The following is a 21,461-nucleotide window of genomic DNA, read 5'->3' as shown; positions in this document are numbered from 1 at the left end:
GCTGACTCCGTTCCACACGGAGGAGCAGCAGCTACACTTCGATCTTCCATCTGATGAAGGAGCTTTATTCCTTACCGCTACGGCGGAGCTCAACCACCTTATGATGAAGCTTGTTCCAGCCCAGCGTCTCATTCTTCTGGTCACCATTCACATCCACGATGACCAAGGGTGACGGTTGAAAGGTTTGCATTTTGACTTAGCTCAGAGAAGGGACACCGTTCTTATGGAAGGACCAGATAGTAGTCTGAAGAATGCCTGACTAGAAAAAGGACCATGTTTACCACAGTACAGGGTTTGTAGCAAAAAAAAAAACAGAACCAAGTGCTCTGAAGTGCAGATGAACAATTGCATCAGCTGCTGGAAACTTTTAAAGTAGCAGCCATATTGAAATTTGAAGTTAGGATTAGTGAGAAATTTCAGATTTTTGCACTTGAAGTTGCAGCTTCAGAGAACCTTCCTGTTTATTCTTCAAACTTGGGATTTGGAGCAGAGCGGGACATTTTTCAGTGAACTGAGAAGAGTTGGTTTCACCCTGCAGTGCATTCATACCTAGGCTAATTAATGTTAGCAGGTGTAAGGTGTATTTCCTCTATTTTTTTCAAATCAGAAAATGTTTCCATTAATTTGCCATTCATTTTTTATATATTTTACACACTGTTCACATAAACGTAAGCCAGGGGTGTCCGAACCTTTAGGGACATGGACTGAAATTCTTAATTCAAAAGTACTCGAGGGCCAAAAAGTGGATAATAATAATATAAAATAATCCAAAACTGATGTTGTGAATGTTTTTTACCTGCTTAACAAAATATAATAAATAAAATGTTTCCATCTCCATCAGCCTAATCTTTCCAATTCAGGAGCCACAAATGGCCCCCGGGCCACATTTTGGACATGCCTGACATAAGCATTGTTAAATAAACAAAATCAGTAGTGAGACAACAGTTAGACATTTTATTTACACTTGTTGCATGCATTTCGTATTATGGCGCCATGCTTAGCATTGAACAAAGTTGTTTTAATTGAGTTTAACTATCTGGCCAGAGCTTGCAATGCACACTTTGAGTCTATTTTCCTGAAGATGTGCTCAGATTTAGAGTTTATTTCTGAAAACTTAAAACAACTCAACCAATAGTTATATTTACAGAAGTGTGATTCTGAGAGCTGCACAACAACCTATTGTGAGAAAGCACAGCTAGAAGTGAACTGCAGACTTTTTTTTTTTGACAATCCTCCTGTGTGAAAATGTTTGTGTTCTCCATTAATATGTATTTTTGTCTGCAGCATGCCGTTCTGGCTCCTGGCCACTCAACCTTTGCTCATTGTGAGCAGAATCTCTTTTCCACACTCCAATCTGGCCCCCTGCCCTCCTGCCGCCTCACTCACAGCACCTTACTGGCATCCAGTGGCCAGAGCTGGTACTGCACCCGCTGGCTCCTCGGCTGCCAGCTGGGGGGGGAGAAATGTTTACAAGTGGCATTTGGCCCTAATTAAAAGCAGCGCTTGTTGGAGCACTAGGTCTGCAGAGGGGCTCGCATCCACGGTGATGCAGGCTGGGCCGATGATCCTCCGATAAGCTTCCTCAACTCTGCACAGGAAAACACAAACACATCGGCCAACAGGTAAGCAGTATGCAAATATAAACAGGAAACTTAGTACCTAACTTAGAGGACGGCTCATGCTCTTGGTTTTTGTGGCCAAATTAATTTCAAGCTAAAGGAAGAAGGCAGATGGTTCAGAGTACAGCCCTTTTCTCTGATAAAAAAAGCGTGCTTGTGTTAGTGAATCTCTCCATCTTCCTAACTCCTTCTGTTTTCTAATTCTGCTGGCCCAACATCTGGCCGTCCCATGTGGACAGGCCATTACGTCAGTGCAGAAGATGAATGAAAGTAGCTATCGACCTGTCTCAGTAGCGACTAACTGGGCCGGCAACGGCTACGAGTTTTGACCAGCTTAATGGAGCACAGCAGCTCGACAACTAATCACCTGCTTTTTCTCATCAGCAGCTTCCCCCACGGGACAGTAATTGATTGTTAAGTGTTTGATGGATAAGACTAAGACTGAGCTGGTCTGACTATGAATGTTCTGTGCATTTTGCACCCATCTGTGACTTCACGTTCAAACCTTTTACCTAAAGTACCAAATATGTCTTCACAGGTGACACAAAGCTGCTGTCCTTTTTTATCCTTCTTTATCTGGCAGGTGAAGCTCAGTTTTCAGCTACAAAAAATGGATTAAATGTAATTATTTCATATTTTCTATGAGCTCTCTCTCTTTTTGTTTAACTGTTAGTGACATGAATATTTTACACTTCAGCTTAAAGAGTTGATTTTCTAAATCAATTCAAATTTCAGTATTCATCTGTTAAATAAACGTTTGAATTAGACTTCAGTAAATATGTAGCAGATCTGTGTAACATTACATCTGTGTAAAAGCTTAAAGAAGAAACTGTTTTTTTGGGGTTTTTTTGCAAAAAATATTCACACCTCTTCAATTTTAACAAATTGCTCTTATGTTACATCAACAAACCTCAACGCATTGGATCAGGACTTTATGTGACAGAGCAACACAAGTAGTGCATAATTGAAAAGTGGGTGGAAAATGGTACAAGTTTTATAAAATACCAATGACAATGATGAAAACCAATAAAGTAATGTAGAGAGCACAGCAAACACAGAAAAGGCTATTGTGGTAAAACTAAAATGTAGCTTTTTGGCGTCACATGGTGGCAGAATCCAGAGATGTTTTTTTCCACAGCAGAGCTGATGGGAATATGGATGAAGATAAATCAGGACCATCCTGGAGAAAAACCTGCTAGAAGCTGCAGGAGAACCTGAGACTGAGGAGGAGGTTCACCTTCCAGCAGGAGAACCAGCCTGAACCTGCAGCCTGAGTTATTATGGGATGGCTTAGATCAAAGTAGATTCATGTATAAGATGTGGCCTAGTCAAAGTCCAGACCTTAATCCAATTGAGAATCTGTTTCAAGACTTGAAAATAAATTTCCACAGATTTCCTCCATCCAACCTGACTGAGATTGAGCTATTTTGCACAGAATAATGGACGATAATTTAAATATATGTGCAAATCTGGTAATCCTATACTCCAAAAGACCTGCAGCTGTAACCACATTTTTTAGACCTTTAATTGTAAAAATAGATAGAAAAATAATTCCTGTTGACATGGGAAAGACTTAAAATCTTAGTAAATTAGAATGAATAATGTAGATATTGTCTCTGAAAAACTAATGAAAAAGTTTGCTTAGTGTTGCAGACCAGTCTAAATCATTTAATCAGGAGTTTCTTTTCACATCAGTGTGTAAGTCAACGATTTCCTGACATGGAAACAATGACTGAGAGCTTTCTCTGGTCCTTCAGAAGCCATTCCCCGGTATATCTGTAAGCGTCAAACACTCCACACAGGTTCTTCTAACCTGAGTCTGAAAAGTTTGTTGTGATCCAGCTCCTGCTCCTCATCGGTCTTCATCAGACCTCTGCTCCTCAGCCTCCTCTTCCTCTCCTCTGGGTCCAGAGTGAGCAGGACCACCAGGCTGGGCTGGAGGAGGTCACTGGGCCAGCAGTACACCTCGGAGCCCTCGTGTGGCAGGTTGCCCACCGGGCCGGTTACCGCAGTGGCGATGGCGTAAGCTGCTGTGCTGTGCCAGAACCTGGGGACAGATGAAAGATGGCCGACTGAATGAAGACGACGACTTCCTGTACCGTCTGACAACCAGGCTGCCATATTAAGAGCCGCCTTGCAGCTGTGTTCTTACCTGTCGACGATAACGGGCGACCTGGTGGCCTCCTGGCAGATTTGCTCGGCAGTGATGTAGTTGCCCGCCGCGTAGAAGGCCCTCCGAATGAGGGGCGGCTCCCGATCGAAGCGGGCCCTCCAGGTGGACAAGCACTGGGGAGGGGACCGCAGGAGCGCGGCGCCCAAGGCGTCCCGCAGAGACTCCGTCAGCGTGGTCTTACCTGTGTGTGAAAAAAACATCCCAGCAGAAACACAAAGAAAAGACGCATTTAGAAAACAGTTACTTTTACTTCATTAAACAGATAATCTTCATGACCTGCACGGCGGCGTCTGCATGAGCTTTCTAAAGAGTATTAGATGAGCGGGCGACTGGATAAATCACTTTCCACGTGATGTAACTCTTCTGAGGTCATGATACGTGATATGCCATTAGGCAGAGCCCACTGACAGATAATGTTTTTAGCGGAGAACAGCCACCCATCACGCTGCGAACATCCATGCATCAAGCTGATGCCATATTTATTTATGAGGTAATGGCATTAACCTGTGGCATCCAGGCCCTCTACGACAATAACGGGGAAGTCTGGTCTGCTTCTGGCATCCACTCTGCTGGGAAGCATCCTCAGCACAGACCTGGTCTCTGGGATGATGTCATCGCACTGCCAGAGAAGTAAGTCACAAAATAGGCTGAACACATCCTGCACCTGGTTGTTTGCTTCATTAAAGCAGTCAGAACAAGTGTATAACAAGTAATAACCTGGACAACGTGGTGTGTATTTGTATTCAGTCCTTGGTAGAACCACCTTTACCTCTTTAGTCTCCACTGACTTTGAACATCTGGATATTGAGATTATTGCCCGCTCTTTTCAAAACGTCTCCAGCCCAGTCAGATTGGAACATCTGTTTTAAAGTGTAGTGAAAAGACGCTGAGTTGGATGTAGGTCTGGGCTTTGACTAGGCCATTTTAATAAATGAAAATGCCTTGCTCTAAACCAATCCGGTTGCATCTGGGTGAACCTCCATCCGTCTCAAGGCTTCTGCAGCCTGTAACAGGTTTTCTTCCAGGATTTAGCTCCATCCATCTGCCCTTGATCTCTGACCGGCTTCCCTCTCGCTGCGTCCCTACGGCACGCCGCTGCCGGCTCACCGCTGCCGGCTCACCGCTGCCGGCACGCCGCTGACGGCACGCCGCTGCCAGCACGCTGTGTTCAGGTGTCAGCTGTCCTCCACATGTAGCCTTTTGCATTCACGCCCAAAAGTTACATTTTGCTGTTATCTGATCGGAGCAACTTCTCCCAAATGTTTTCTGTGTTGTTCGCATCCTGAAGGGACTTCTTCTGTTTTTTATTCCACAATGGCTTTCTTCTTGCCACTCCTCCATAAAGGCCAGATTGGTGGAAACCAGCGCTAATGATTTAATGTTAACATCTTCCCCCACATGAGATGGGGATCTCTGCAGCTCCTCCAGAGTTACCACTGGTCTTTTGTCTGCTTCACTAATTAAAGCTCTTCTTCTCAGGCTGTCAGTCCAGCTGGACGTCCATGTCTTGGCAGGTGGTCCATCCTCTCTCTGTGTCCAGATGATGGATTGAACAGAGCTCTGGGAGATGATTAAAGTTTGGGACACTGTTTTAGAACCAAACCCTGCTTTAGACCAGAACTTCCTCCCTGACTGGCCTGTCTGCTGGGTTCCCTGGTCGTCATGATGCTGGTTCTTCTCTGATGTTCTCTGACCATCCTCTGAGGCCAGAATAGCTGCTGTTAGGCTCAGACTGATAACACAGACGGTGACTCTGTGCTAATCAGATGACTGCTAAATATAATCAGTCACTAATCAGAGGACACGTAGAAGTAGTTTGGTTTTAAACGTACCAAAGTACGGGGGCTGATTTGAATATACAGTTGTTACTTTTAGCTGCAAATAGATACATGATGCTGAATTGCTCTCCCACTTGACATCCATGTGTTGGTCTATCGCTTAAACCCCAAATAGATTACAATGAACTCTGTTCTGCGCCGTCGGAGAATATGGCAAGGGTTAAAGGGCAGGAGTGTTTTTGCGTCCCATGCATCATTCATTTGCACATTTGCACATATGCTTCAGAATGCTGGACTGCTGAAGCCACAAAATGGACTCTGTACCACATTCGTATATTACACGGTTTTAATAATACTCTCCTGGATACCGTGAATAGCACACTGTCTATTTCCCCTGCATTGTTTACATTGTTACATTGTTTTACATTGTTTACATTTCAAGTTGTTTACATAAATTACTGCTGCATCTTTATTCTGAAAATTATTGTAATTTACTGTCATTTTTCAAGTTGTATGCAAACAAAATTTCGTTCTGTGCGCACTTTGTGCATACAAACTGACAAATAAAGCTGTCTAAAGTCTAAAATCTACATTTTGTAGCCCAAGCTGCAATACCCATCCCCTCCACAAGAGGGTGCCCTTGTGGCAAAGGTTGGAACTTCAGGTAAATTGTAATCCCGTTACCGCTGAGGTGTTTCTGGGCAGACTGGGTCTGTGTGCAGCGGCTGCGCCTCTTACCTTTCGCAGCACTTCGCTGGCCTCATCCAAGCTGTAGAAAACATCGGAGTTGATCATGTTGAGGACAGACGGATGATGCTCTGGCGCTTCTGAAGGCACCACGTAGAACCTGAGCAGGTGGTTCTCTGCAGACCTCAGACTCTGGGTCCACTGCTGACCGTCTTCACTCCGAGAGTAGGAACACACCAACACCGGGTCACGCTGCTCCAGGTCGCCTAACAGCTCCTCCACCTGGAGGGAATCATCAGCCCTGCTTTTAAAGAAGTAGCCTTTGAGCAGAGAGCCCTTCTCCTCTGGGAGGAAGGAGGACATGGAGGTGACATCAGAGCCCGGAGGCAAGTCCCTCAGCAGTTTGTCCCTGAGCTCCCAGTGAAACCTGTCTCCTCTGATCCTGTCCAAGCTGCAGACCAGCAGGGAGTAGCACCTGTCCTCCTGCTGCAGCTTGGAGAAGGCAGCAGGGGAGGCCGGTCCTCCTCGGAGCTTCTCTCTGACTCCAAAGTACAGAGGCGCTCCATCCAGCTCCACGGAAAAGACCCGGGAGCTCCAGCGCTGGACGAGAGGCTTCAGGCTCCTGGCCATGGTTTGACGCACAGGCTTTCTGAGTCTGAGCCGCTCTGCCGCTGCGCGCCGCTCTGCCGCAGAAAGGAAAACGAAAGTTACCGAGCAGAGGGCGAAAACGAAACTTAGAGCCAGTAAACAAACTGTTTCCATGAATCCAAAAGTTAAAGTTAGGGCTTTGAAATGTTCACAGACCTTTGGCACTGCACGTCACCGCCGAGTGTTTTAAATCCAGCAAATTAAAGTTGCTGTAAAGGAACAAATTTGTATAAAAGTCACTGTCAGATGCGTTTTGGGAAAGAAATGGTTAACTTGGAGACACAGGACAAACAACCGCACTCATGCACTCATCATACCTGGAGAGCAATGATCTAACCTTTATGGGAGTACCCGGGGTGAAGCCTGTATGTATGAGGAAGACGTGCATGAAGAAGAACCCCAGGCCGGGATTCATTCCCTGTTTTTTTATGAAATGCAATATAATTTGACATTTTCCTTTCACTGCTTGACCCTTCTTTATTTCAATCCAAGAACTGTATACATTAAAGGGAATTTATACACGTTTTTGTTTTTGTCTACTTTTAAACCCATGATAGTTATGTTCATCATCATCGTCATCATCATCATCATCATCATCATCATCATCATGTCGGAAAGGGAGAAATTCCTTCGGCAAAGTGAAGAAAGCGAGAACAAAGCAGTCAAAGACACGATGGAAGTTGCTGATAATGTTGATGATGATGTTCCCTCTAGAGAATCAGACTCAAAACCAAAGTAGTAAGCGCCCAACGCGACTTTGAGTTCATGAGGTGATGATTTCTCCAGTCAGGATTAAGGAGTCAAGGTGAATGTTGTTCCAGTGCAGGAGCTTGGAGACGTAACAAACCGGCACTCTGTCATGGGTTTTAAAAGCACAATGAAGTGAATTACTGCTGGTCACAAAAACCTGTTTTTGAAACACTAAAATTCTGGCAGCAATCAGTTGGATCTACAAATAAATGAACCCAAAATAAACGCTTATTTTTTAGTTTTTACCTTAAGGTAAACATTTAGTATTTTTAAAAGTTTTTTTTATTATCCTTTATTCAATTCAATACTGTTTTACTACGTGATATAGGAAGAAAAATTCAATTAAATTTTATTTATATAGCGCCAATTCATGAAACGTCATCTCAAGCAGTGGGTTTGCAGCAATCCCTCATACTGAGCAAGCATCAAGCGACAGTGGAAAGAGAAACTCCCCTTTAACGGGAAAGAAAAACCTCCAGCAGAACCAGAACCAGGCTCAGTATGAACGCTCATCTGTCTCGACCCACTGGGGGTTAGAGAAGACAGAGTAGAAATTAAATTTTAAATTACATTTTTGGGCTAATCTCTCTTTTTTTATTAAAGTTGTTTATGATCTTGCTTTTATTAGTGTATAAAGTCTTTGCATCTATCGTTTTCCATGAATATCTCCATCACAAGGTTTTAAAAATTGTCCTTCTTAGCTTTAATATTTAAAGGTCTGGCTGCTTCAGTGGAGAAAATCACCAAGAAGGAGAATCATCCTGGACCGGTCCTGGTGAGACTGGATGTTTTCAGTCTTTTCAAGGCAGAAAAAAATACATGGAAAGGAAATATGAAGAAATAGAAATGAAAAGCAGAAAATGCAGTGTCTTGTAGCTCAGATTTTTGGGTGCAGGCTAACACTCCTGTTGAAAACAGTGGACTACCTTTTTCCGCCTAGTCTGAAGCAGATCTTTCAGTTCCGAAGTCGGCCATCTAATTCCTGTTTCGACTGAAAATCCAGTTTAGAAAAATCCTTTAGTTTAGAGATGTAATCTTCCATTTAAAGTGTATTATTAGACTTGTCAGTGCAACAAAATCCCCCTCTCTGTAGATGAAGACATCGCAGCAATATGCACCTGTTACCCATAGTTAGCATAAATGGCTACCAAAACAGTGTAATGGCAGCGGCCACCTTCAAATAAAAGCTTGCTCGTTAATATTTACATATGCACATAGATTTACCCCTTTGTGGAGGTTTTTATATTAGATATTCTATTAAACACGATGTGGTGTAGCCTAAGGCCAAGGCCTGTGGGAGCTGATAACTTTTCAAGACTGGCAAAGGAACATTTGTGAAGGTGTGGTCAGATGAGTGGTGCTGATAAGTCTGGGATGACACACCAAAACAGAGTTAATTGCTTCGGTGGAATTGAACTTGAGTTTCAGTATTTTGGTATCGAGTCAAAGACAGAGGATGAAAGGGAGTGTTATGGAGGAAAAAAATGCATATTATTGTAAATAAATACATTGATAAATGTTTCCACTCATCAAAGTTTGCCCTCTCCTCTCTTAAATGCATATTTTGCAGACAGGATCAGGCTGAGTCAGCGGGAAGGCAGCCAATTACCAGGGGTGCTTTGCTCCCCCTGGCCCCCCTTAGTGGCCCCCCTGCTCATTTTCATCACAAGTTCATTTGACTTATGCCATCATTTTATTAAGTTTACACTGGTGATAGATCCTTGTGATATAGTTTTTTAATAACTTCAATAACATTTTTATTTACAAACCTGAAACTGCATTGGAGAATTTTGACGCATCCCTGTTGAATGTTGATTTTTTTTTTTTTGCTCCAGCTGCACCCAGTTTATTTACATAGTTGGAAAATAACGCCGTGTGTCAGGATTGCTGCTGTAGAAATCCAAACTTAGCCTGCAGAGACACATTTTTTCACCATCACTCAGCGATCAGTTTCGTTTTCGATGTTTGTAAAGGGAAACTGTGCCGCGGCGCAGCCAGCTGACCGCCTCCGGGCTCCGCCGGTATAAAGAGCCGCCCTGCAAGACCAGGCAGTCTGCATCCTCACCATCAGCTGACAGAATGCTTCTCTCCTCTCTGTTCGCCTCTCCCAGAGCCGTCCTGGAGCTCTGCGTCCACTCCGTCCTCTGCATTTTTGCGAGCGTCTTTTCCAAAGTTCGCTTCTTGTACAGGGGAGCCTGCAGGGGCGCACAGCCGCTGGTGTCCGCCGTGGACAGCCGACCGGAGCAACGCGCAGAGGACAACGCGACGACCCCGACCAGCGTCAATTATCACTTTACCCGCAAATGCAATTACAAATGCGGGTTCTGTTTCCACACCGCAAAAACCTCCTTCGTCCTTCCTTTGGAGGAAGCCAAGAGGGGACTCAAACTTCTAAAAGAAGCAGGTAACATTTTGCAAGAAGTTAGAAGCATAAAATGCTGCTTTGTGTACTAAAATTCACTGAATGTTGGATTTCTGTTTTTAAGGCATGGAAAAGATCAACTTCTCCGGAGGGGAGCCGTTTCTGCATGAAAGGGGAGACTTCCTGGGCAAAATGGTTCAGTATTGCAAAGCGGACCTGCAGCTCCCCAGCGTCAGCATTGTCAGCAACGGAAGCATGATTAAAGAAAAGTGGTTCCAGAAATATGGTAAGATCCACCTTTCCTCTAAAAGTTGATTTACTACACTGAGTGAGTCTAAAAAGTAAATGTTATGTCAGTCGGGAGGCTGCTGACCTGTTTCTAGACTGCTGTTGAAAAGTTTGGTGGAAGGAAAAACTGTGTTGATCCTCTGGGTTTTACCAAGTCCTCAGAGCAGCTGCCTACAAGGAGACTAGAGCCGTCTGCTGAAAGCCTTAATGGAGAACCTAATTTTAGTTTCATGGGGACTTGGTACCGGTCAACACTGCCAAAGGGATCAATAACTGCTTTAAAGGAGCAATAAGCAAAATTTCATTATTTCAGATAGAAAGAATAAAAAAAAAAAACTTTTGTAAAGAACTAAAAGTATCTTTTTAGCTGGACTATGGTTAAACGTCACACACCATCTCTCTGTGTTGTTCTCTAGTCTCTTGTTTATGTAGCTGTGGACGTATGTACACATTCAGCATGAGCGTAACAACATGATAAAGTTGAGTTTCTTACTCACTGGAAATGCTCCTCTGAAAGCTGATGCTGTTCTGCTGTGACGTTATCCTTTGCAAATATGGGCATACCAGCTGATGTGTGAGGGCTGCAGTGAGGTAGATAGAGGCGTGGCTTGATGCCAGTGAGACAAACAAGCAACCAGCTCTATAAAAACAAGCCCAAAAGAAGCGCAACAGGCAACCCTGTTTTTGGCTCTTAAATAAAGATACACATTGTATTACGTATTAATAAATTAACACATTTCACATTTTAATAAAGATGCAAGTTTTATTGTTAATTTAATTATTATTTTTTTTCACCTCCATTTAAACCTGACCTTTGTGTACACACCAACAATGAAACTTTCTTCATATTTTTTTGCGTGCTTCGCGTACACACAGTTTTTTTTAAGTTTTTGACTCAATTGCAAGCAAAAGTATAAGACACAAATGACCTGAACATTGTAAACCATTTTCCAGGCTTTAAACAAAACTTTGTTTGCACGTGTATAGAATATATGAAGAAATTATCCTTGAAAGAGAACTTTTTGGCACAGCTCTGTCACTCCAGAACACTTCATCTAGCAACGGGATTCAGCCTTAGTTTGTCAAATACAGAAAAAACTAATTAATTAGCATTACATTTTGTTTTGTTTTGGTCTACAGACAGTGATCTAGCTCCACCTAGTGGTGAAACCTGCTTATTGCTCCTTTAATCACCATCATGGTATCACCAGTTAAATGGTCATAGAGACTTTATGAATTAGTGTCAAGAGGAAGATAAAAGACACAAGAACCAACAATGTAGATGTACAGAAACTGGACAAACATTTTTTTTCTGATGCAACATTTTATTTTTCTATCTGACAGCGGCTGGAAACCCAAACTGAATTTAGGGTCTTTATTAGCTGTGAGCCTGTTTGGTGTCGTGACAACATTCATTGTTTGTGTTTGGACTATTATTTGCAGGTTTTATGCATTCAGTTCAATCAGCCTATAAATTCACTCTCAACCTTTGGTCTCGCGTAGGAGACTTTTTGGACATCTTGGCCATCTCATGTGACAGCTTCGATGAAGAAACCAACCAGACGATCGGCAGAACTCAGGGCAGGAAGAGTCACATCGAGAACCTCTACAAGATCCGCAGCTGGTGCCAGCAGTACAAGGTGGCCTTCAAAATCAATTCAGTCATCAACAGCTTCAACGCTCTGGAAGACATGACCGAGCAGATCAACCAGCTCAATCCCGTCCGCTGGAAGGTAACAATAGACGTCCGAGATGTGCCGTGCATGTTTGGTTATGCATCCACAGCTGGAACCCCTGATTCTGAGCTCCTGATCTCCCGCTTTGCTCAGGTTTTCCAGTGTCTGTTGATTGATGGAGAGAACGCTGGCGAGGCAGCGCTGAGGGAGGCTGAGAGGTTCGTCATCAGCGAGCAGCAGTTTCAGGAGTTTCTGGACAGGCACAGCGCCGTCTCCTGCCTCGTTCCAGAGTCTAACGAGAAGGTAGGAGACTGAAACGCTGAGACGTTACAGCTTAGACTTTTTACAAACCTCTGGTTGTCGGCGTTAGACGTGGAATCTGGGACTGCAACAGCGCTTTATCACGCTGATCAGGGAGTACAGCTGTTTCTAATGTGTACAATTCCACTTTAGTCGAGTGCATTATGACAGAGTTTCAACTTGTTCACATTTTGTCCCTAAAACCACAAACCTCGGCGTGTTTGCTGGGATTTTATTTGACGGGTAGAACAGGAAGGAGTGAAAAACTGTGAAGGGGAAGGAAAATGATATATGACTTAAAACATTTTTAAACAAAGAATGTGAAAAAGTCTGTTGTGCGTTTTTCTTCTGACACCCTTAAATGAAGTTCTTTACAGCCAAATGCATTCAAAGCATTCAAATAAAAGAATGCAATTGTTTAAATATAATTTTAATTTGAGATTTGAGGTTTGTTAAAGAACCTTAGAGAACACTCAGCATCATGGAGGAACCCAGCAGGAACAAGCTGTGGAGAACTTTAATGCAGGGTTAGGCCATAAAACAATGAATACATCTGTGTGAGCCTATAAAGAGGAAACACCTTCATGTGAGATTTATTATTGTGCACTTTGTTTTAACAGATGAGGAACTCTTACCTGATCCTGGACGAGTATGTAAGTACTTTGCATTGCTCAGACCTCTTCATCTAATCAGGTGTTTGCAGCTGCTAACCTGGTGTGTTCAGGTTTAAGCATTTACTCCCTCCCTCCTGCTGCTGCAGATGCGTTTCCTGGACTGCCGAGAGGGAAGGAAGGACCCGTCCAGGTCCATCCTGGATGTCGGAGTGAAGGACGCCATCAGCTTCAGTGGCTTTGATGAGAAGATGTTTCTGAAGAGAGGGGGGGTTTATGTGTGGAGCAAAGCTGACATGAAGCTGGAGTGGTGATGTTCTGCTCTGCTCACTTATTTAATGTCAGCTTTTGCATGTGTGTGTGTGTTTTTTTAATGTGTTACAACGTTCAGATGTGATTATTGTAAGTATTTTAAGGTTAAGATAAGCTCTGAATATGTTGCTGTTTAATTTTATTGTATATTATAATGTTCCATGAAAATATTAAATAAAGTTTATTTTTGTCTACTGGATCTCATCAGTCTTTTCAACGCAGAGAAAATACATACATTTTAAAATAACCAACTGTAGTTTAACATATCTATCTATCTATCTATCTATCTATCTATCTATCTATCTATCTAAGACCCACAGCTTGTTGAGGGTGGTGAGGGGAGACAGTATGGGGATGTTCTCCGCAGCAGTGGGCTGCCACCTTACTGGGATCATTCTCAGGCTAAGGGTCGTGCCTGTGGCCCAGAGTTGCAGTCAGGGATTGACGGCTTTTAGTCCACCACCAGCTAGATGAGTTAGGGTTCATGTCAGCTACATCAACTTGGTGAGAATATGCTTGAAAAATTATTCACAAGTCCTTCAGAAACCACTGAAAAATGCAAAATAATTGGAAGAAGAATTTGAAGAAATTAAACTTATGTCCGCTTCTCTAAACTGAACAAGTTGTCTATTCAGGGCTTTTCCAGCTGCAGGCAATCATACAGTAAGTATGGAGTAATTCACTCAGCCCTGCACACCTTAGCACGAGGGGATACATTAATGATGATACATTAATCCACGTTTTACGGACGACATCTTTCATCCCTACCAATGAAGTACACACTCATGAATTGGCGCTATATAGATCAAATTATATTGAATTAGATTACTCTGACAGTATGTATTGTACTTTAGTTTGTCAAAATGAAAGAAGAACTTTGTCTATAAGTGCTAGAATGGTCTGTCCCCTATTTATTCATCCAGCCATCTAAATAACATTTTTACAGCTTAAAATACTCATGTTAACATTATATAATTCATGTATAATTTACATGAATTATATAATGTATTTACATATACAAACAAATATATGAACAATATTTGCATGCAGTTACAGCTCTTCATGAAATAATTTTAGCTGTCAATATGAGTCCTCAAACACACCAATTATGACTTCAATGGATCAAAAGTTAAAATAAAGTCATGATGTGGTGAAAAACAATGATGGGATATGATTAATTACAAATAAATATAGAAATGATAATACCGGCTTTTAGGATTTATCTATTTTCTATACCTGCTTGGACAGGTTACCAGTCTATTATAGGTCAATAGATAACATGAGTACACACACACTCACTCACCTGAGGGCAATTTGAAGAGGCCAATTAAGGTAATGTTTTTGGACTGTGGGAGGAAGCCATAGTACCCGAAGAAAATCCTCGGAGGAGTAGGGAGAACATGCAAACTCACTGCAGAAAGATCTCAGGGTGGGGTTTTTAACCCAGGGGTTTGCTGATTGGCTACAGTGCTATCAACTGTGCATTAATATTAATATGTTTATAGCGTAATATGCTTTTAGTATATTATTTATCATTTCATTCTTATCAATTTGTTGACAATTAATAAGATCCAGGCCTTTTGAAAATACGCCAAATATAAAATGCTGAGCCGAACAACGTAATGAAGGCCTGTGGCCAGCAGGGGCCGCTGTGGCTGAAGCTGCAGGCGCTGGCTCGTCCACTGGGGGGCGGTGTTGCGCAGCTCTCGGCTGGAAGCCGTTCCTTCCACACAAATGGCGTCTCCTCGCTGAGCAGCAGCTGATCCCCGACGGAGCTCGGCAGCAGGGACGCAGGAGAGGTAAACACGCCGCCCCCGGATTTCCGTGCTGCAGAAGAAGTCGCTCTGTTATTTTCTGCGGGATCCGCGTCGCATCCTGACGGCTGGACGTTGCTTCCCCCCCTCCTTCCCCGCCCCCGGAAATCGAGAGTCAAAGCGCCGCCGTTCCGGTGTGAAAACAACCCCCTCCCCGGTGAAGAGGAGCGGGTCCGCCGCAGCCGGGGCTGCCCGCTTCTCGCTCTTGTTCTCGGCGGTCGCTGGCGTCCTTGCTGCGCGTCGCGGGGGCCCGGAGCCAGGCGCCGTCTGGCCACAGCAGCAGGTCAAAAGATGGGCATCAGCCCTCCACGGACGGCCTCCTCCTCCACCTGATGGACTGACCGCTCGGCAGCGTTAATCCAAATCCAGGAGATCATCTTCTCAGCGCTCCTGAGGCCACACCGTCGACACGGCGTTATCCCAGCCAGCCAGGTAAGCCTCCATGCCTCCCACCATTGCAGCGCAGCGGGGTGCTTTTACTAACAGAGCATTCACCATCCTCCACTTTAGCCCTGAAACATCCCTCTGCTGCAGACAGATGTGCTCCAGTTTGACTGTGAAATGATCATTTCTGGGAGGTTTTAGGGGGAGACGAGGCTCCTCTGGGCCCTGAAAGGTCATTCAGGTCCCTGACGCGTCAGACAGCAGCAGGTTCACCTAAAGGCATAAACCCCCTGACATCTGGCAGGCTAGATCCCCCAAATATGAAGTAACCTGCAAAGTTATTCATGCCTCTGGAGCTCACTTCATAGTCTGCTACAGGGAATTATGGGAAGGGTCAGCCCCCTTTGATGTGACACCTGTAAATAAAACGCATCCAGAAATCACCTGTCGTGTGTGGCGGTCCAGTTGTTCTAAAGCTTTAAACGTCTCCCAGAGCTCGGATGAACGCGTCATCTGAACACGGAGAGCAGCCCAGAAGCCCGTGATGCCTGCGGACGGCACATGTTTGTATTTTCAGCTTGTCACGTGCAGAAGAAGCGCTCCGGTAAGAGGAGAGAAGAGGTTTGAAATGCGTCCGTCACGCAGAGAGCGATGTGAGGACACAGTTTGCAGCATAAACACGGAGGTGGCAGCATCATGCTGTGGGGAGGCTTTTCTTCAGCAGGGACAGGGAAGCAGCTCAGAGCTGGTGGGAGGATGGATGGAGCTTCACCTCCCTGCAGGAGAACCAGCCTGAACGTACAGCCTGAGGTATTATGGGATGGTTTAGATCAGCGGAGCCCAAAGTCGGTCCTCAGATTTAAAAAACTTTTGCTCGGCAGGTTTGCTCTGTGCACAGCCGCCACACACACCTCTGAGATCAGACTGTCTCAGAGCAAAGCTGCTGATCCACGACGGTCCGGATGGTTCTGGTCTCACACCGACCTGCTTTCTGCGTTCGTTTGGATCGTTTTGTGGCTCTACGGTCCAAAGAGGATCTGTTCTGGGGTTTTGTTCCGTACGTCATTGGAGTCTGAGGTGTTCATCGTATCGAGCGCTCTAAGGTGGTCAGAGCGCCATCGTCTTCTCTCACGGTTAAATCTCATCCTGACTAAACTGCGTTTCTCTTACTGGGGAAAAAAACCACAACGAGTCACTTTGGCTGGGATGCATTTCTGATCAGATCTCCATCCGTTTGCACCGTTTCTACCATTGCGAGTAGGGCTGAACGATTTTGGAAAATAATCTAATTGCGATTTTTTTCTTTTCTTAATATTGCGATTTAATACGATTTCTTTCCCCCAGTTTAATTTATCATGTCTTTTTAAACATATACAAAACAACAAATCAATTTGTTTCCTCTCCGTGCAGATTAGTTACTAAAAGTCCCACAGCATCTAAACTCAGAGCAGAAATGATTACGTTCTGCCTACAATATATTTCAACCAAAATTGCAATTTTGACTTTTTTCTGCATTAACCAAAAGCAACAATTGTTGTCTGTTCAAATGGCCTCTAGATAAAAGGTGTTTGTAAACAAGGACTATTTAAAACAAGAACTTTTAATGTTTCTATTAATCGGAATATTATTCAAGAGAACAGCTTTTAATTGATTTGGACATCGATCCTTGTTGAACATAAAGTGCAACCAACAAGCAAGTCTATGTATTAAACTGATTGACCAGAACTTAATGCTATGTATGATTATATAAACTCTAAAACAAGTAATAAAGTTAGAATATCTCACTGCTGCAACTGTCTTCCCTTCCATGTGGAGGCAAACCCACTTTAAACATTTTACTGACAGCTAATGGACGCGTCTGATTCCCTAATTGTTACATAGCCAAAAATTATAGACCTCTGCAATTTGGAAATTGCGTTTATTTTTTTTTTTTTTTATATTGAAAATGCGATTAATTGTTCAGCCCTAATTGTGAGTGAAGTGCTTTAAGGAGAACCGTCCTGGTTAAGTCCCAAAAATCAGTCTAAATTTAAAAGCAACGCCACTCGGGTGACGCGCCCTCTTTCATATCCAGGTTATCACGCTCACTTCTGCGTTTCCCAGTAAAAGTTAGTTTATTTGGCCGAGCTGGAGCGATAGTTTGACAGGATGCTGATATTTCATGATGTCATCATCGGACCTCCCACCCTGTAGGTCTGAGCTCATGGGCAGCAGGGAGTCACCGTCCTCCCTGCTGTAATCAATGGAAAGTATTTTTAAGGCCTCGGTTTTTTCAGACCGGTCTCCTCTGACGCTCTCTGGGTCGGAGAGCGGCACCCAAACAATCTGCCCTGCGCCCCGTCAGCCTGAACTGGGCTAAGCAGTCACTGGGGCCTGGTTCTGCTCAGTCCCTGGTCTGTTGGAGGTAAGGTGGCGGCGCTGAACCGATGCCGAACACCGAGGACTTGGCAGGACTAAATCTGAAGCGCTCTCAGTTAAATAACCGGGCTAACACCTCCTCTCCTGTAAATCAGCCGCTCCTTTCTTTCACTAACCTTTACGCTTGCGGAGGAGACGTCATCTGGGTGTAATCTGTCTCCGGGGGTCCGTCAGTCTGCCGACACGGCGCCAAAAGCTTATGCAACATTCCTAAAAGCCATTTCAGTGTGTGGTTGTTAGTGAATGTTGGGAGCGAGGCCGGTTTCCAGGTGAACAGGGGGGGCGTTATCAGCCGAGGCCTCAAGACCTGCTGGAAGAGGCTCGGATCGGGTGGGGGTGCTAGGGGAGCGTTATGGGATGCTTCCCCCCAGCAGCAGCAGCAGGGTGGCATTTTGAGCCGCTCTCCAAGGCTCCACTCTGCCAGACAGGTATGGCGTGTAAAGTGAGACGGCCGTTAGCAACGCTGCGAGGAATCTGCTGACCAGCTGACACTTTCCAAGATTCAGCGTCGCAGCGCTGTGTGCGTCGCTGGGAGCCGGCAGGGTTGGGTGAGTCACGCACAAACGAGCAGCAGCAGCAGCAGCGAGTCGGCGTGTAAGCAGACACCTTTTAGCTGCCTGGAGGGAGCTAACGGAAAGAGCCGGTGGGCAGAGTCAGGTTGATGGATTTCACTCAGACACAAAGATTTAAGATGACTTTATGAGCCGAATGAGTCTGATAGTTCATGAACAATCAGCCAAACCTCAGGCTGAACTAGAGCTTCCTGATCCTGACTGCTGCGTTCCTGACGCCAGAAACAGAACCGCAGCATTTGTACCAGGAGTAAATTACACACTGTTTAATAATTAATGGTCTGCTAAAGGAAAACGGTTCCACTGGAGTTGTTACGTTGGGACTACTTGAGTACGGGAGGCTGCACAGAGATGCACGCCACACTTTTCAGATCTCTTTTCCAAACGGTCAACAATGGTCTGAAGCCTTGGTTGACCTGGGCAGCAGGAACCCGGACGATGAGCGGATCAGCTGACTACTGGTGTACGCTCGCTGTTTGCTCCAAACCACCGCCGTCATTTAGTGGCACACAAAGGCTGCAAAGCCCTTAATGGGTTCTTGCAGCAGGCAATCAGAGCTTACTGCTGTTACATAAATGTGTGATGGCAGTGTTTTGAGTCCTTTGTGTGACTTGTGAGGTCTCATCGGAGACGTCTACCCTTTGAAGGGGTTTCCTTTCCTCTCTTTCGGTGGGTTCACACCCTTTTGTGTCTGCGGCTAACTTAACAACAGGATGTAGAACCACTTCCTACGTTGGGTTTAAGGCTTCCTCCTCACGCTGTTTCCATAAGACTGAGAGAATGGGGGTTTCTCTCCATGCCTCTGGCTCACAGGCGGCAGGGAATATGATGCTTGAAGGGTGGAGTGACCCTCCAGTGGAAGACGAAATGTGCTGTTTTTGTTGAGGTGTGCATTTGTCGCCAGACTCTGTGTGCCTGAGAGATTAGGGGATGACACTGACTCTGTACACTCTTGTTTTGTCTGCGAATTCTCAGTCAGCAATTACTGGAATAGTTTAGCCCACTGTGGGTGAGAGTGAGACGGGACGCCACAGATTAGAGTCTGAGTGCCTTGTTAAAGTGATTGCAGTAAATGAATAAATGGCTCCATTTAGATGTCTCCGTTGGTTCTACTTGGTGCTTAGAATGCAGGTGAAGGGCTTTTAGCTGTTGGCTGTTGATCTGGGGAGGTTTTCACACTTTTGCATTCATAGAAAAGAGAAATCAGCAGGAACCAAAATTCTGTTTGCTGTAGGGATGTGAGAAAAACACATGGAAAGCTTAAAATGTCGGAGCTTTAGCATTTACATGACAAACATCTGCATTTTTTAGCAATAATTAGAGGTGCATGATATATCGCCAATAACCGCTCCCATATGTTAAACTGGACTGAATCCGATGTTTATTTCCATCTTGTTGCCGTTTTGGTTGAGAAGTTGACGCTGCTCCGCCAGGCAGCCCGGCTGAATGGAAGCTTTTTTAGCTGACAACTTAAGGAGTTTGTTGGGTGTTTATATTTCTGAACAGAACCGCATAAAAAGCATTTTTGCATCCTTGTTGTCAAACTGTGCAAAAATCACACTGGACTCTGTTTGGACCGCTTCACGTTGCCTCCGCCATTACTTTCTCTGACTACTGCAGTCTGGCTCCACTTTAGAATGACCGACAGCGCCCTCTTGTGGACGTTGACCATACTACAACACTAAAAGAGGGTCTAAATGGATGTCATCAGTTATTTGGATTGGACAAACGTTAATCTAATTAACCAGTAATCGACAATCCAAAGTCCATTATTTGTTTGCATCCCTATATGCAATATGTTTTGGAGCTCTACTTCAAAACGTACCCACGAGTTCTTAGAGGAACAAAAGGCCCATGATGAAGCTGTGATCTAATAAGCTTCCTGTCCAAACCCTTAGTTGCCCTGGTTATTGTCCCTAGGCTACAATCACAGGGAGCCGAATACTGTCGCACAGAAAGGTTTGAGCACAAAGAGAAAACCGCATGAAGTCCCGAAGTGCCGTAATACGCGTTGTAATACCTATGTCATGCCAGTTAGCGGTGCTGTAACGCTGCCACAGAAGTAAAGGAGGAAGAAGAAGAACAAAAGCAGGAGAGAGAAAAACGGCATTTTTGTGTAGTCGCTTGATAGTTTTAGATGCTGCTTATGATTAAGAGGTGAGGCAGTGATTAAAATCCGAAAACAATCAAAAGTCAGAAGGAATGCAAATAGGCTTCTGCAACGCTCTTACTTTGTAAAATTTTAAACAAAATTCACGATGACCCCAAGATGTTTTCCTTTCTACACTTGCTTGATAGTTTTGTCTTTGTTTAAATCATTACTGTTAATTAAAGATCACATCCAAGTGGAAAAACACATCTACACAGTTTTCTTTACAATTAACATGAGATTTGTCCGTCTTGTGCTACCATAGACTCCAAATACATAAACAGTTGTGTTGAAACAAATGCGATGTTCTTACCTGCTATACATAAAACAATGTCATCAGCATACATCTGGAAACCTGCACCAGGACATGAATGTGGCAAATCATGTATATATAAACTAAAAAGAAGTAGAGAGAGAACTGAGCCTTGTGGTACACCTGTTTTCATTTTCCCAATGATCTCTGTGTGCCATTTATTTGACCGCAGCAATCACCCCGTTTTTAGTTAAAGCTCTTAATCCTTGAATGTGAGCGCCCTTAACGTTTTATATGTAGGTAGTTCCTGGCCAACTTTTCCTGTTTTGTAAAAAGAAAAATGGACCCTTTTGCACTTAAGGCTCCAGATGAAGAAGCATCACGCCTTTGTTGCATATTAACGCAGTACTTCCTAGAGCAAGATGATCTGGCTCAGTCCGCTGATTAAAATCAGTCTCCACAGAAGTCTCTACTGAACATCTCTGAGCAGATCTCATTTCCTTGTGCTGCGTGCAAATTATTCCATATTATGTCTCATTACAGAGACCAAATGCCAGAGTCTAAAACAAAGACACTGAATCTCCCAGATACAAATTACATACCGATTCTTCAGATGCCTCCCTAGTTTTGGTTCCCCAAACCAAGCTGCTTATTTTTCTGTGTGCAG

At 44.1% G+C, this 21,461-nt stretch overlaps 3 protein-coding genes across 3 annotated transcripts in view; 2 read left to right on the top strand and 1 right to left on the bottom strand.

The window, feature by feature from the left end:
• Window positions 1-931: 931 nt before the first annotated feature.
• On the bottom strand, window positions 932-7,098 carry cmpk2 (cytidine monophosphate (UMP-CMP) kinase 2, mitochondrial). Its single transcript, XM_012867814.3, has 5 exons — window positions 6,309-7,098; window positions 4,297-4,411; window positions 3,772-3,973; window positions 3,433-3,666; window positions 932-1,588 (listed from the first exon to the last, which is right to left on the bottom strand). Exons 1-5 carry the CDS (start codon window positions 7,017-7,019, stop codon window positions 1,468-1,470), a joined length of 1,383 nt encoding a protein of 460 aa, XP_012723268.2. The 5' UTR covers window positions 7,020-7,098; the 3' UTR covers window positions 932-1,467.
• A 2,544-nt stretch (window positions 7,099-9,642) lies between these two features.
• rsad2 (radical S-adenosyl methionine domain containing 2) lies at window positions 9,643-13,403 on the top strand. The gene is made up of 6 exons (XM_012867815.3): window positions 9,643-10,059; window positions 10,142-10,303; window positions 11,809-12,038; window positions 12,135-12,284; window positions 12,902-12,934; window positions 13,042-13,403. Exons 1-6 carry the CDS (start codon window positions 9,735-9,737, stop codon window positions 13,204-13,206), a joined length of 1,065 nt encoding a protein of 354 aa, XP_012723269.1. The 5' UTR covers window positions 9,643-9,734; the 3' UTR covers window positions 13,207-13,403.
• Window positions 13,404-14,519: 1,116 nt separating this feature from the next.
• The window catches only part of rnf144aa (ring finger protein 144aa), a 33,486-nt gene continuing 26,544 nt past the window's right edge, over window positions 14,520-21,461 (top strand). The window contains exon 1 of the mRNA XM_012867781.3: window positions 14,520-15,450. The gene's annotated coding sequence lies outside the window, so the exon portion shown is untranslated. The remainder of the gene's footprint in view (window positions 15,451-21,461) is intronic.

This window comes from Fundulus heteroclitus, chromosome 19 (genome assembly GCF_011125445.2).
Source record: "Fundulus heteroclitus isolate FHET01 chromosome 19, MU-UCD_Fhet_4.1, whole genome shotgun sequence".
Classification (NCBI taxonomy): Eukaryota; Metazoa; Chordata; class Actinopteri; order Cyprinodontiformes; family Fundulidae; genus Fundulus; species Fundulus heteroclitus.
Note: the sequence above shows the minus strand (reverse complement) of the source record. Positions and strands in the feature narration are given on the sequence as shown.